Source organism: Eulemur rufifrons, chromosome 6, assembly GCF_041146395.1.
Source record: "Eulemur rufifrons isolate Redbay chromosome 6, OSU_ERuf_1, whole genome shotgun sequence".
Lineage (NCBI taxonomy): Eukaryota > Metazoa > Chordata > Mammalia > Primates > Lemuridae > Eulemur > Eulemur rufifrons.
This window is the reverse complement of record NC_090988.1, coordinates 53953695-53971397: the sequence shown is the minus strand read 5'-3', so window position 1 is coordinate 53971397 and position 17703 is coordinate 53953695. Positions and strand designations below refer to the sequence as shown.

Below are 17703 nucleotides of genomic sequence, written 5' to 3'. Positions count from 1 at the left end.
CTTTAAGTGTGTGGGGATGTTACAGAAGTATAGGTAAATAATAATTGCAGTTCTGTTAAAAACAGCAAACTGTGTATGTTCATGTATAAATTACACAGAAAAAAATGTGAAAGAAAAGACCATATGCTTTTAACAGCAATTACTCTAAGGGAGTAGAAATGTGTTAAGGCTGGACTTTTATACTCTTGATATTCTTCTGTACTATTACCTATTATACAAAGCATGTATTACTTGGATAAGATTTTTAAAACTACCAATGCAAATATAAATAGAAAAAAATTAAATGGGAAATTTAAAATGACTAAAAGTATAATAAACTATGAATAAACAAAAAAAAATTGGCAATTGCCATTCTCACCCTCAATCTTTCTATTATCTTTTGTCACAATGGCACCACCATCCTCTCAACTGTCTAAATTGAAAACCTGGGAGCCCCCGTATAATTCTTCCTCTCCCTCCTCCTACCTCATTCTTTCATTTAGTAAATATTTATTGAGTGCCTTCTATGTCTCAAGAACTATTTTAGATAACGAGAAAACTGTTTATACATTTGTCTCAGAACAAATTTGACACACGAAAAAACCAAAATTCTGCCCAATCAGTTGCAAGTCCTCTAGCCTCAGTGTCTGAAATCTCCCGCACAACCTGATTTATGCAATAATTTCCAAGGTTCAAACAAGAGATGATAAGGGATTAAATCGCTGTAATTCTATCCTTTCTGAATTTTTCCTCACACTTCTCCTCTAGTATACTTTCATACTATTACTAAAGTGAAGTTGATCATGTCATTCCTCTTGTGGAAATTCTACAATGCCTCCATTATCTTCCAAATAAGAAAATAAACCCCATAACATGAAAATTCCCTTATGACACCCACCTATGTATCCTCCATCTCCACCACTCCACCTATCCTCCAATCCATACACTTCACACCAGCCATACTGAACTGCTCACTGTTACCAATACTCACATTTTCTCATGTTCCAGGCCTTTAAGGTGTTACTTTGGCTTAGAATACCTTTTACCAAACTGCCTGGCAAATTCCTGCACATTCTTTAAGATCCAGTTCTACAAGCCTCGGTTTTCTTCTATGGCCCCAAAGCACCTCTACTATGACCCAATACTGCAACAGTTTATAGTGGTTATCTCCTATACGTTCCTGAAGGTCAGGCACCACATCTCCTGGTCTCTCTAATCCTAAAGTCTACTTTAACAGCTGGCATGCGGTAGATATTTCATATACATCTCATGAATAAAGAAAGAATGAATGAGTGTTTAAATAGCTATGTGACCTTGAGTAAAGCATATAACCTGAGATGCAGTTTCCTAGCATATAAAATGAGAATAATTATATCTACCTCACAGGGTTGTTTTGATAATCACGGGAGATGAGTTAAATTTCCTGGCATAGTGTCTGGCATATAGTAAATATTTAGGAAATATTGTCTTAAAACACTTTTTAAAATTAGGTTTTATAAGCTAGTCTGGAAGCATAGATTATTATCCTTATTTCTTTGGTAACCTGAATCCTGAATTTCAAATAAACTTGGAAAATAGCTATCTATAAGTTGGATGCTTTTTCACTCCACAACAAGCAATCTCTTTCTTGGTCAGGCTGACTCCCTTATACCAGCAACACTGTACATATCATGCTCACTCTCACCTCAAAGTTTTATTCTATGTCTTTTTTGCCTAGAATTTCATCTCTTCTCTCTTCCTCTTTAGCTGAACTTTGTAGATACAGGAAAGTCCACAAGGAAATCTTATTTTTATTTCCTGTTTTGTTTTAATATTCTCTATTGTAATTATACTATTTTATTATTTATAGCTACCATGCCACCTTCTAAGTTATCAGTCTGCCACTGTGAAGAACTATTACGGTTTCTTGTATATCCTTCAGTTTTCTACCCCCACTGCCACATTCTTAAGAAGTTCTCTAATGATGTCAGTCTTCACTGACAATTCAGTGGCTCGATTTCAACTCAGACTCCAAACCATATACTTCAATACTGAGCTCTTAATTACCCTGGATTCTCTGCTACTGTTTTATGGGTATTAGTCTTAATTTCAACCATACTGTAAGCTCTGAGGTGTTTCTCTTCTGGGTCCTCAACACTAAGAACAACCCTAAATACAAAAGACAATAAACACTTTCAAATTAACCTCAAAAAAGACATCACATTCTAAACAAAATTACACTTTTAAGATATCAGTAGGTCACTGAGAACACAAGTTGTATTACGTTGTCATCTACCTTCTTTAAATTTGTAAATGGGATATTACCTAGCCAACTTCTGGATACCTTGTTTATATAAACACATTTCTAAAGTAAGTATTGTGCTAAAGAGATGCTCTTTTCCTTAAAACATTTTACTTAGAAACTTGTTGCAATAATGTGTTTCATTGTAGGTCGCTCAGAAAACCATTTATGTTCCATTGTCATCTATCTTCTTGAATTCCATATGTAGGTATTAATTAGATAAATCATAATCTTGGCTTAAACACATGAAAATGATCTATTTTATATAGGTTATCTACATGTTATGAAACATTAAAAATTTGATAATTTTGATACTATTACATAGCAGAGGAAAGAAGTAATTCTTTTAAAAACGAGAGTATGACATTATCTATATGTGACATGGCTCTGACATGGCTCATTTTTAAAGAAAACAGGCATAAACTACTTAGTGAGTTACCTGTAATCATTCCGATCGTCAGCTTTTACTCCAGGCCAATCTCTCTTCAGATATTGACTAGCCAACTTCTGGATACCCTGTTAAAAAATATATATTTTTTTCTAAAATAAGTATCGTGCTATAAAGGAATCTCTTTTCCTTAAAATGTATTACTAAGAATATCCCATTTTCCCAAATTTAAATTTAATTCCGAAGTAAAGAACTGATGATAAACAGAACACTACAACTTACTTTCATTATTGTCCAGTTTCCATTTTTAGGAAAACAGTAAGTGTAAGGATGAGAAAATTGAAACTTAATTGATATGTCTTTCACTTCACCAAACTATTTGACTAGCCATAAAAACAAACTACCCCTGACATGTCACAGGGAACACAGCTGTCCATCTCCACAGAGTCTGCTTACACAGCTTGAAATCTCTGTTTCCCACCATTTCTCAGCTGTGGCACATACTGCATTTATAAATCCCAGCAGCCAAACTCTTATATACCAGGAGAGTTAAAAAACATATTCAATTTGGAGCAGACAAATATACATTGGCTTGTAAAATTAATAAACAAAACTCGGTGCTGTTTATTAGAAATTCTCAAGATAGAAATTCTGAAGATAGATTTTAAAGGTCTTTTTTTTAAAAAAAATATCATGGCACAACTCACTTCAAATGAAAAAAAAATAGTTTTAAAAAGAAATATATCCACTTACTATTATCCATACAACATGAATTTAGATAAAGCAGAATATTTAATTATAATAGGTGGAGGAGGGAGGTATAGAGATTGGAAGAGAGAAGATCCTTTTGTTAAGAAGTGAGGTTAAACTATGCATTCCAATTATACAATGTATTACTTTTGTTTTTTTCATTGATTATTTTTAATTATGGGTACATTATAGTTGTATATATTTATAGGGTACATGTGATGCTTTGATACAGGCATACAATGTGTAATAATCAAATCAGTGTAATTGGGGTATCCATTCTCCTCAAGCATTTATCATTTCTTTGCATTAGGAACATTCCAGTTCCACTCTTTTAAGTACACCATAAAACTTATTGTTGACTATAATCACTTTGTTGTGCTACCAAATATTATTCATTCTAACTATCGACCTATATTTTTGCACCCATTAACCACCCCCACTTCATCCTTGCTCCCTGCTACCCTTCTCAGCTACTGGTAACCACCATTCTAATCTGTTTTCACAGGATCAAGTGTTTTAATATTGAGCTCCCACACATGAGTGAGAACATGCAAGATTTTTCTTTCTGTGCTTGGCTTATTTCATTTAACATAATGTTCTCCAGTTCCATCCACACTGTTGCAAATAACAGGACTGCATTCTTTTTTATGATTTAATAATATTCCATTGTACATACGTACCACATTTTCTTTATTCATTCATCTGGTGATGGACACGTAGGCTGATTCCAAATATTGGCTATTGTGAATAGTGCTGTGATAAACATGGGAGTGCAAATATCTTTTTGATATACTGATTTCCATTCTTTGGGATATATACCTAACAGTAGGAATGCTGGGTCACGTGGTAGTTTTCTATCTGTAGTTTCTTGAGGAACCTCCATACTGTTCTCCATAGTGCTTACACTAATGTACATTCCCACCAACAGTACACGAGGGTTCTCCTTTCTCTACATCCTCGCCAGCATTCATTATTGCCTGACTTTTGGATAAAAGCCATTTTAACTGGGGTGAGATGATATCTCGTTGTAGTTTTGATTTGCATTTCTCTGATGAATAATGATGTTGAGCATTTTTCCATATACCTATTGGCCATTTATATGTCTTCTTTTAAGAAATGTCTATTCAGATCTTTTGCCCATTTTTAAACTGGATTACTTGATTTTTTCCTATTGAGTTGTTATAGCCCTTTATATATTCTAGTTATTAATCACTTGTCAGATGGGTAGTTTGCAAATATTTTCTCCCAGTCTGTGGGTTGTCTTTTCACTTTGTTGATTACTTTCTTTGCTGTTCAGAAGCTTTTTAGCTTGATGTGATCCCATATGTCCAATTTTGCTTTGGTTCCTGTGCTTTTGAGGCATTGCTTGAGAAATTGTTACCCATTCCAATGTCCTGGAGTGTTTCCCCAATGTTTTCTTTTAGTAGTTTCATAGTTTCAGGTCTTATATTTAAGTCTTTAATCCATTTTTATTTGATTTTGGCATATAGTGAGAGATAGGGGTCTAGTTTTCATTTTTCTGTGTATGGACATCCAGTTTTCCCAGCACCGTTTATTGAAGAGACTGTCCTTTACCCAATGTATGCTCTTGGCACTTTTGTTGAAAATGAGTTCACTAAATGTGTTACTTTTAAATAGGAACATATGTGATACCCTAACATTATAACAGGGCCTACTGTGGATATAGAAATTATTAATGTTGGGATACTCATTTATACAAATGCAACTCTGACAAGAATACAATGATGAAGTAAAGAATAATAACATTAGTTAACAGATTGCCTGCTTTAAGCAAGGGTTGTTCAAGTAAAATGAATGCCACACTCTATATACATGTATATACATGGTACCTTTCTATTAAGGTCTGCTACCAAATCAATTTGACTCAATTAAATCCATTGTTTAATGCCTCTGTTTACCATTAGTTCAATGAATCCAAAGGGTAGCAGGAACTCTAGAGAAGCTTCTTTGAATCTCAAGTTCCTCCTGAACTTAGCAATAGTTTGGTTTCACTACTTCCAGGTATTATATATTCTGAGAACTCACATCCACAATATTTCCACTTAACATATCTTATACTTTGAGGAATCCAATTACTCAGTCTTCTCTGAATATGTATTTTTTCACTTCTCTACCTTGTTCATACTGTTCCCATTGCATGAAATATCTTTAAACCACTCCCATTCCTACATGCTGAATTCTTACCCCTCTTTTTAAACTGATTTTAAATTTCCTAACATAAAACATTCTTAAGTATATATAGGCAAATGTGAAAAGTTTCAGTGCCTAAGTATTTAATTTCATTTCATTAAAGTATAATAGTTTTATCATTCTTTCTGCATTTTTTAGCTATATTCTTTTAAGAACTATGCCTCCTGAACTATTTGGTTATACTGAGGTATAGTTCTTAGAGGAAAGACAGGATAAATGCCTGATTGTCCAGTTTTGGTCTGAAAACGAACAATGCATTTTTAAAGTAACATTTTGAACTCATGTATTTTAAATAATAGATGCATTCCAATTAATTGCAATCACTATTCTTCTGATGCTGAATTGTCACATTTGTGACCTGAAGGAGCCCCTCTAAGTTGGCTTCCATATCATTACCCCAATAGACTGTGATTGCTTCTTTGTTTTCTATTACAGTTCTTGTCCTACACTTACAATATGCTAGTTCTCCAAGGAATCCTGATTCCTTTCAGAGAGAAACCAGAGACCACTATCTAGGCAAGTCCTTATGCTTCAGGTCTTTGTGTCTTTCTCTAAAAGTCCTTTTCTAATCACTGTTTATATATAAAGTAGCTCACCCTCTACTCAGTTACTCTTTCTCACACAAACCTATTTATTTATATGCCTTAATCACTGTTACTTTATGGTTTAAATTTTCTTGTCTGTTTATTCACTAAATGCTCCATCAAGCAGGGATCCTGTCTTTCTTTTTTTTAAATCACTATATTCCCAAGCTATAGAAGAGAGCCTAGAATTTAGTTGATGCCAGTAATATCCACTGACCGCATGAATAAATGCCACCTACATTAATTATTCTGTTTCTAATGTATAGTACCCATCTCCTTTTGTGTTTTTGCCATTCTGAGTTAGAAATGTTTGGATCAAACTTTCTCTGGTTCCTAATTTTCATATACTCAAACAAAAAACTGTACCAGATTTCTGAGATTTATGATTAGGTGGCTTTAATAAATAAGTTTCTTAGTAAAATTACAGTCAAGGCCAGATGTGGTAGTTCACACCTATAATCCCAGTACTTTGGGAGGCTGAGGTGGGAGGACAGCTTGAAGCCAGGACTTAGAGACCAGCCTAGGCAACATAGCAAGACCCCATCTCTATAAAAAACAAAAAATTTAGCCAGGTGTGGTAGTGTGTGCCTGTAGTCCTAGCTACTTGAGAGGCCGAGGCGGGAGGATCATTTGAACCCTGGAATTCAGAGTTATAGTGAGCTATGATCACACCATTGCGCTCCAGCCTGGGCGACAGAGTGAGCGAGATCCTATATCTTAAAAAAAATATATTTTTTTGGATCATCCTCATTACTGGAAAAGAATATGTGTGTAGATATTCTAAAGCAAGACCAAAAAAAAAAAAAGAAAGAAAGAAAGAAAGAAAGAAAAGAAAAGAAAAGAAAAGAAAAGAAAAGAAAAGAACCCACTGAAGTTTATTCCCTACTAGAAGGCACTACACATTAATTTTTGTGAAGGTTCAAATAAGTCAAGGTGCCTGAATTCAAAGAATGCATTACCTGTTGAGATGTATAAGTACCCAACATAAAATGCCAGGCAACACATGGGTTACTGCCAAATAAGTGGTAAAATGTGACATAAGTACCCAAATAAGGAAAAGATCATCTGATATTTTCTTAACAAATCACGTTTAAATAATACGATAGTGACTTTTTCAGTTTAATCACTGCTAAAATGTTTACAGAACATGAGATCCAAGATAAGTCTCAGTTCATAAGTAGGACTAAGGAAGGCAGAACGACAGCACTCTAAATTTATATAGAACAAATGAACTAAACAAGTACTTTCATACATTTATTTCTCTTAACTCTATGTTAGGCCTTGTTATAACCACAAAGACACTGGACATTAAGAGGATACATAATTTACTTAAGATCATACAGTTCATATTTAGTTAAGTTTGAGCTGGAATCCCAAGTTATCAGGAGTCTTTGCAAAAGATACCATTTTAGAGTGGAATTTATCTAATTCTTTAAAGAAATTGTGAAATTACTTTAACTTATTAACTTTTTGTGCATTATAAATTATAGTAGCAATTTCTAGAGCTCTAAACCACAAAGCTGAACTGTATTAAACTGAATGAGCCCTTCAGAGATGAGATGAGGGATTCATGAAATAGACAAACAATGAGATCTTTAGATGAAAGACTTTATTCAAGTTAGTTCACAGAGGCAGGAATCATGATTTCTGTGTGTTCTATGCAGCTGTTCAAGATCTAATCTGCATGGATGCTCAGAAACACTCTGTGGCCATTATAGAGAAGGTCCTAAATAATATTTCATGTCTCTGAAAGCATTCTATATTTAAATTAACTGGTTTCTCTTTTAAGTTATGCTTAAAGCTACATCTCATGAATAAAAGGTTTACTTACATAAAAATAAAATTCACCCTCATTAATTTGCTAAGGAAAGTAAACCTATGGCTTGCAATTTTTTAAAAAGTGTTTTTTAATAATTCTCTCCCCCAGCCCACAGGAAAAATTGTTTTTATTAAATTATGCCCACAGTATTACTCTCCAAAACTGGTCCATTATACACTTAATATTTATTTATATTTACCTGAATGAGCATCACTGATGCATAATCTTGATTTGATTTCAGTACCGTTCACTCCAAACAGTGGTTTCCACAAAGATGTACTATCAATATACTCTTTGAAACATCTAGTAACATCCCATTCCAACTTTTAAAAAAGCCATCAGTGTCTGATGTTAGACTTGCTTTGTTTTACCTCTCAATAACACTTGCTGTATTGCTTTCACAAGTGAAGACACAAAGAAAGCCACTGTTGAGTAACACTGGGAAATGGACTGATGACTTAACCTCTGGCCCCTTTTCCATAGCAAGCTGAGCAGGAGTGTGCTCCATGGCTCCGGCACAGGTTATTCTGTATCATTTCTCCCCCAGCATATAGAGAAACTAGTATTTCAATTATACTAAAGGTTTGGTATCAGATGGCTCTTTTAAATTTTAGTAAACCATATTATTTATATACTATACATTTTTGTCATGAAATTCCCAGCATTATGCAAATGATCTTTTATAAAATGAACAAGTTCACTACATAAGTTGGATACTGATCAGACTGATATAAATCATGCAATGATTGTCTTTACTGTATTCTTAGATTGCTCCCATCCGAAAGTTTTGAAATTGTTCTGTGTGGTATATAATTGTATGAGGTAAAAATATTAAACAGTATATTATTTAAATTATATAATAAATTGCCTTTACTGACTTTTCCATTAATTTCATGATGAAATGAAATATTAATCTCATGTTATATATGTTATATGTATCAAATATTAAAGATATATTTTAGCCTTTCCCTTTTATAAAAATAAAAACTTTTATTTAAATTAATTAAGAAAAAATAAGATCTACTGATATTTTAAATGACCTATCCTATTTGATTTAAAGACCAAACGTAGAATAAAAAATAGATAAAATTTAATACTCGTTCATGACAAAACTCTCAAAAAACTAAAAGTAGAAGGAAACTTCCTTAACCTAATAAAGGATACATATAAAGACCTTACAGCTAACATCATACTTTTTAATAGAGAGTGAATGTTTTTCCCTAAGATTGGAATAAGGCAAGGATGTCTTCTATTACCACTTCTTTTCAACATTTTACTGGATGACCTACCTAGTACAATAGGGTAAGAAAAAGAAATAAAAGGTATACAGATTAGAAAGAAAGAAACAAAGTTACCCTTATTCACAGATGCCATGACTGTCTATGCAAAAAACCCCTACGAATCTACAAAAAAACTCCTGGAACTATTAATAATAATAACTGAGTTTAGCAAGGTTGCATGATACAAGGTCAACACACCAAAGTCAGGCCGGGCGCGGTGGCTCACGCCTGTAATCCTAGCACTCTGGGAGGCCGAGGTGGGCGGATCGTTTGAGCTCAGGAGTTCGAGACCAGCCTGAGCAAGAGCGAGACCCCACCTCTACTAAAAATAGAAAGAAATTATATGGACAGCTAAAAATATATATAGAAAAAATTAGCCAGGCATGGTGGCACATGCCTGTAGTCCCAGCTACTCGGGAGGCTGAGACAGGAGGATCACTTGAGCTCAGGAGTTTGAGGTTGCTGTGAGCTAGGCTGACGCCACGGCACTCACTCTAGCCTGGGCAACAGAGTGAGACTCTGTCTCAAAAAAAAAAAAAAACAAAACCACACCAAAGTCAACTGCTCTTCTACATACCTACAATGAACAATTAGAATTTGACACTTTTTTTAAAAATGAAGTACGTGGGTATAAATCTAATAAAATATGTGCAGGATCTGTATGTGGAAATGCTAAAATACTGATGAAAGAAATCAAAGAATATCAAAATGAATGGAGAGATATTCCATGTAAATGGACTGGAATATTATTCAGTCATAAAAAAGAATGCAGTCCTGTTATTTGCAGTAACATGGATGGAACTGGAGAACATTATGTTAAATGAAATAAGCCAAGCACAGAAAGACAAATCTTGTATATTCTCACTCATGTGTGGGAGCTCAATATTAAAACACTTGATCCTGGCTGGGCACGGTGACTCATGCCTGTAATCCTAGCACTCTGGGAGGCCAAGCCTGGCGGATTGTTTGAGCTCAGGAGTTCAAGACCAGCCTGAGCAAGCGCAAGACCCCGTCCCTACTAAAAATAGAAAGAAATTATATGGACAGCTAAAAATATATATAGAAAAAATTAGTCGGGCATGGTGGCACATGCCTGTAGTCCCAGCTACTCAGGAGGCTGAGGCAGGAGGATTGCTTGAGCCCAGGAGTTTGAGGTTGCTGTGAGCTAGGCCGACGCCACGGCACTCTAGCCCAGGCAACAGAGTGAGACTCTGTCTCAAAAAAAAAACCAAACAAACAAACAAACACTTGATCCTGTGAAGACAGAGATTAGAATGATGGTTACCAGTAGCTGAGAAGAGGAGCAGGGAGCAAGGATGGAAGACTTCACATTGTTAAGATGTCAACTGTTCCCAATTTGATCTATACATTCAATCCTATCCCAGTCAAAATTCCAAGAAACTTTTTTTGTAGATACCAACAAACTGACTTGAAAATGCATAAGGAAAGATAAAGGTAGCAGAATAGCAAAAAGAATTATGAAAACTAAGAATGAAATCAGAGGACTCTCATTACCTGATTTCAAGGTATACTACAAAGCTGCAGGAATCTAACTATATCATAAATGTATGATATAATCACACAGATGGGTGTGGAGGGGGAAGGGGAAAATTCCATAACTCTGCAAAACAATATTTTTACAAACTGACCCAAGTAACTTTGGAAAACAGTATTTTGGCTAGAAACTATAAGACTAAAGACAAAAAGAACTATATACAAATATAAACACTGTACACTAGTTGATAAAGTTGTTTCTCACTGGGTACAGGTCAATAATTCTGAAACGTGGTGGGGTGTGTGTGTGTGTATGTGCCCGTGTGTATGTATGTATATACTGTGACTAAACAAATAAGTAAACAGATGACAGACAGTGGGAGCCAGGTTGCTCAACACTGGAGAGTGGGAGTTACAGATAAGCAAGAGGGAGAAACAAGAATGAACCATTTCGGGGTGAATTAGAGTCAGAGACATCTAATTCAATATATATACAAAAATAATTACAGATAGGTAAATATATGTGGCTTAGTACAAACAAATGTATCTCCTAGTTCTGTCCACTGAAAAGGCCTAGAAGCAATGACACCCCAGTAGCAGCCAGCATATTCAGTGCCCATATCTTGGATTCTAATACCATTCTCCAATAAAAGGAACCAGATCTCTTAAAAAAAAAAAACCACAAAAACTGATTCTGGGACTGGGGTAGGACATATACAAGATGCACCTGTAGCATCTGTAGTGCCAGAAGGTAAGAGGGTACACAAAAAACAAAAGGATGGGAGCATGTCAAACAGATCCTGGAACCAACCTGAAAGACCTCCCAATGGATAAGAACAGAACAATTGAAACTACAAAAAAAAGTAGTATTGGATTGTAACCCAATCCAAAGTATAGAGTAAATACCCATTAATCCATTATAATATAAATAAATGAGTAAATAAGTAAATGGAGAAGTGATCAATCTCCTGTATAGAATTCCAAATAACTCATATAACTACTCCCCCCTCAAAAAGGTGGAGCTTAAATCCTCAGGCCTTGAAGGTGGGCTGCACTGAGTGACTTGTTTTCAGAGAGCAGAATATACAAAGGGGGGAAAAAAAGTAACAGTAGAGAAACCTGGCAAATAAATACTACCTTGGCCAGATGATCGAGGTTAACATCATCAATAATAAGTCATGTTGACAAGCATGTACCCTTGATATTATGTATTGAGAATGGTAGTTCACCACTATAGTCTTCCTCCCCAAAACCTATAATCTCAATCCAATCACCAGAAAATCACCATCAAACGCAAATTGAGGGACATTGTACAAAATGTCTGACCAATATTTCTCAAAACGACCAAGATCATCAAAAACAAGGAAAGCTTGAGACATTGTCACAGACCAGAGGAGACTAAGGAATAAATGTAACGTGGTATACTGCATGGGAATCTGGAATAATAAAGGAAAAAAGAAAGATAAGGAGATAAGGAGATAAGGAAAAACTAGTGAAATCTAAGTAGGTAAAGTGTGAATGTTAGTTAACAGTAATGTGCCATTGCTGATTCCTTACTAGTGACAAATGTACCATCATAAAGTGAGATGTTAAAAACAGGAAAAACTAGGGAACCCTGTACTATCTTTGTAATTTTTCTGTAAATTCAAAAGTACTCTTAAAAAAAGTTTATTTACATTTTTTAAAAGTTCCTGAAATCTAGCTACTTCCTTACAGCAGGAAAAAAAAGGAAACAAAACAACTTTTTAGACCTGATTTTAGAATTCTTGAATTTTACACTTGAAAACAAGTTACATCATTTTGATAATTTTTTGTGTTTTGATTTTGAACAGTGAGAGAGGAGATTTCAGAATGCTACTGGAGTGTCCTAATCTGCAATTAATATGTATGGGTATGTACAGATTTAACGCTATGAAATAAAAAACCAAACTGGATTTAATAGCTATCATATTTTAAAAATGTTTTTAAGTACTTAGAGACACTTTGATAGGCTAGATAGGATTTTTGCCCCACTCTTTTCTAAAAAAAAATTTTTTAAACATGTATAAAAATTGAAGGAAAGAAAAACAAACACCTATGCACCCACATACAATTGTTAACAAGGTGATATGTTTAGATAAGAATTTGAATGGATGAATTATACTTAAAAATCAGATAATCTTGAAATAGTCTGGAGAATTATAATTTGTATGTTTGTAACTAAATTATATCTCTATATCAGTATATCCTTATGATTAAGAATTTTTTTTAAAAAGCTATATAGCATAACAGCCAGAAACCACATCTAAATGTGTTCTTTGATATATCAAGTAAGCAACATTCTTCCGCTCTCTCATAACCATTCCACAATATACCACTAGGTACATAGATATGCTCTATATTTGGACTAAAAAACTATACAGATAAATGAAATATTCCACATAAGGACTATAGGTAATAATAGTATATTATATTCAGGATTTTGATAAATGAATAGATTATATTAACAGTTGCTCTTGCCATGGGGGGTGAGGGGAAATGGATAACTATGTGAGGTAACTGATTTTAATTAACTTAGAAGACTATTGCAGGAGAGAATTCTGGGAAGAAGGCAGAGTAAAATGGACCAGGTTATCTTGTCTTCCAACCTAAACAATTTTATTGGCAGATGCATTTATTAATATTTAGGAATCCTGGAGTCTACTAAAGGCTTGTAACTTCCAGAGAAAGACTTGGACAGTAAATTGAGGTTAATTTTAGCCGATTTTAGCTCTTAGCAGTATTGACGATCCATCTCCTATCCCCAGCCCAGTGGGCTGGCGCCATGTATGTGTTTCTTGAGCAGCTCCCGGGTGCTGCTTGTGGGGGCCAGAGTGGGCAAATAGGACCATATTCTGGGCTCTTTGTTCACCGATTGAGGCTTATGAACATGAAGGTGCAGACACAAAGGTGGGCAGCCATTGTAGCACCCCTTTCCCTATTATTGCAAACCCCTCCTCCTCAAGCTAAAGTGACTTCCAGGAAACTTAAAGGGCCAGTGCTGTTTTTCTCCTCTTTATTTTCTCTTTTCTTCCCTTTTTGGCAGCCAAATACTGAAGGTTTGGACATTCAAAAGCAACCGCATATTTGGGAAAAATTAATAAGTCCTCTGCAATACACAGAGAAAGATATAGGCTCAGAAAAGTCCTGAGAAGACCTTAAGTTTACACCTTAGGCTAATCCTCAGCACAGAGACAGCTATGAAAATCAAACACAAAGGAAAGAAAAAAAAAAAAAAGAAAAACCTGGGGAAGAAGGAGAACCTCACATCCAGAGTCACCACATTATTAGATTTGAATATCCAGTTAGTTATCCACAACAACAACAAAAATCACAAAACAGACAAAGTAATAGGTAAGTATGGCCCATTCAAAGGAAAAAATAAACCAACAGAAACTGTGGTTTTGTTGAGAAAGACAGTGTCTGAGAAAGACCTGATGGCAGGTCTACTAGACAAATACTTTGAAACAACTGTCTTAACGATGCTCAAAGAACTAAAGGAAGACATGGAAACAGACAAGAAAATGATGTATGAACAAAAGGGAAGTAACAAGAAAAGACAGAAAAGCTAAAATGAAGCCAGAAAGAAATTCTGGAGCTTAAAAGTACAACTGAAATTAAAAATTCACTAGAGGGATCCAAAAGCAGATTTGAGCAGGCAGAAGAAAGAATCACAGAACTTGAAAATAGGACAAATGAAATTACTGATTCTGAGGAACAGAAAGAAAAATGAACACAGCCTAAGGAACCTGTGGGACACCATCAAGCAGGCCAACATACTCATTGTGGTAGTCCAGAAGGAAACAAGAGAAAGGAGCACAGACATTATTTGAAGAAATAAGGACCAAAAATTTCCCAAATCTACTGAAGGATACTAATATAAACATTCAAGAAGCTCCACAAACTCCAAGTAAGATGAGCTCAAGGAGACCCACACTGGGAAACATAATCAAACTTCTGTAAGCCAATAACATAGAATTCTGAAAGCAGCAAGAGAGAATCAACTCGTCATATACAAGGAATCCTCATTAAGATTGTTAGCAGATTTCACGTCAATAACTTTGGAGGCCAGGAGACAGTGGGCTAATATATTCAAAGTCTTGGGGAAAAAAACAAAACAAAACCATTTAACAGGAATCCTATATCCAGGAAAACTTTCCTTAAAAAGTGAAGGAGAAATTAAGACATCCTCAGATAAACAAAAGCTGATGGAGGTCATTACCACTACACCTGCCCTGCAAGACAGGCTCACAGCAGTCCTGGAGGGTGAAGTGAGAGGACACTAGACAGTAACTTAAAGCTGTAAGAAGAAATAAAGATCTCAATAAACATCAATACATGGGAAATTGTAAAAGTTATTATTATTATTATAATAGTTTGTAACTCCACATTTTGTTTTGTACATGATTTAAGAGACTAGTGTACTAAAAATTATCAGGTTTCTGTAAGACACATAATGTTTAAAAATGTAATAACTTTTGACATTAATAAATGAGACGGGTTGGATGAAGTTGTAAATGAGCAGAGTTTATGTTGTTGAGGTTAAGCTGGTAAAAATTCAAATTAAAGCGTTGTAACTTTAAGATGTTAAAGGTAATCCTCATGGTAACCACAAAGAAACCACAAAAGGAAAAATAAATTTGCTACAAAAAATTAAGTAAACATAAAAGAGATAGTAATGTATAAAATGAAGAACACAAAAGCTATAATACATATAGAAAACAAACAGCAAAATGACATAAGTCCCTCCTTATCAGTAACTACATTTTTTTTTTTTTTTAGACAGAGTCTTGCTCTGTCACCCTGGCTAAAGTGCAGTGGCACAATCATAGCTCACTATGACCTCAAACTCCTGGGCTCAAGCAATCCTCCTGTCTCAGGTGTGCATCAACATGTCTGGCTAACCTTTTTATTTATTTTATTTTTTTTAGAGACAGGGTCTTGCTATGCTGCTCAGGCTGGTCTCAAACTCCTGGCCTCAAGCAAGGCCTCAGCCTCCCAAAGTGCTCAGATTACAAGTGTAAACCACCATGCCCAGCCAAAGAGGACATATATACTACTTTAAATGTAAATAAATCAAACTCTCCAATCAAAAGACAGAAATTGGCAGAAAGAATTTTTTAAAAATGATCCAACTATATGCTGGCTATACTTTAAGATGCAAAGAAGACTACTGCAGTATTCAGTAGAGATTATGATAGTTTGAACTGTGGTGGAGGCATTGGAAATAGAGAGAACCAGTCTGATCACAAAGATACTTAGCAGGGAAAACTTACATAACTGGTAATGGTCTAGCTATGGAAAAGATAAGAAGGAAGGAGACAGCAATGATCACCCATGGGGTTTAGCCTTTATATAATTGGTTGGATGATGGTATCATCCCCAGGGATGAATAAACTAGTAGGCTGTTTAATTAAAGAAAAGGTTGCTGGATTAACCCTGACAATACAAGGTGTGACAGAAGTATAAGAAAAGAGAAGTCCTTCTCTCTCCTAAAGTAAGCTATATCAGGAAAACTTATGTAGAATTAGGTACAATGGAGTTGGGTCTGAAAGAGTAAATAGGAATTTGACCATCTGAGAAAAGGAAGAAAGGCATTCCAGGGCTTGGCACAATTTAAGTTAAAAAAAAAAGATGGTGACATCAAAAATAGTACGGGAAATGTGGGAGATGAGTTGGTGAAATAAAACTTTTGACTTGTAAGCATTGAACTGGTTCAGAAAAGCTTTTTTATGCTTGTATACAATGAATTTTTCTTTAGTGCCCAGGAGATCTCTACTTTTAGTTTTGCATGGAGTTATTCTCTTTCTTTAAGAAAGTCCCTCCAATGTCTTTCTTTCAATTCAGAGTAAAAACACCATTACTATCGTAGTGCTTAAGAGAATCACAAAAACACATTTTAAAAGGTGTTTCCTTGGAAAGTTACAGTTCTAATAATAACTAGGAAGTGTCATCTTAAATTAATTTATTCTGCTTACACAAAACTCACGGTGTTGCCTTTAAAATACACAAGTGACATAGAAGTCATCTATCTGAAATATGCTTAGTTCTCCACTGAATGCTGCTATTATTATGGCAATTTCATAAAAGAAAAGTATGTGCATAAATCCTGCTAGACTTAAACACAAAGGACATATTAGCTGTCCAGTTTATATACTGCTGCTGCCAGTATGAGTGTATAAATTGGAAGTTTGCTTAATAAAAGGTATCCTCCCTTATAGGGAGGCATAAGACCAAATCTACCCAATGTTAAATATTAAATGCCAGTTATCTAATTATTTTCAAGTTCACTTCAACCTCCTTCTTCCCCCCCACAAAGTCTTATTTTATCCTGTAGAGTTGCTCCATTTATTCCCAAAATAATTTATACATAAGCTTTAATCAAGAAAAAACCCTATACACTAGAAGGAACTAACTTAGCATTACTCTAAGATTTCAATAGTTTTTAATTCATTTTCCATTTTTCAGTAGATTGCTTAATCAAGAAATGGTTACACTTTTGTGACTGCTTCTTTATTTCTGTATTTTATGCATTTTTCTTTCCAAATTGCTGGAAGCTATTGGTAAAACAATATTGGAAAAATAACATTTTTCACTGTTACAGTCATCTTCCAATAAAGATTTAAATTATTAGATGGCAAAAATTGAATTTGAGGGAGATTATTTTAAATGATTTAAAACACTATCAACTGGAAAGCATAAATTATAGCTTTTGGATTTTTAAAGTAAAATGTCTACAGTTTTGGCTTACTTAGAACACTAATGAATCATTAAACATTGTTAAAATTGTAATTTCAGAAACTTTTTTATTAAAGTTATACTTTTAAACCCATGATTATACCTATTTGTAAGCCTCTCTGATATGAAGGTTTTCACTGAGGGGAATACAAACTGGTGAG

General features: G+C 34.6%; 1 protein-coding gene across 1 annotated transcript in view; it reads right to left on the bottom strand.

The window, feature by feature from the left end:
• The window catches only part of FCHSD2 (FCH and double SH3 domains 2), a 250399-nt gene that overhangs the window by 137171 nt on the left and 95525 nt on the right, over nucleotides 1-17703 (bottom strand). Inside the window, exon 4 of the mRNA XM_069469292.1 lies at nucleotides 2700-2776. Coding sequence (XP_069325393.1) covers nucleotides 2700-2776 — 77 coding nt within the window. The remainder of the gene's footprint in view (nucleotides 1-2699; nucleotides 2777-17703) is intronic.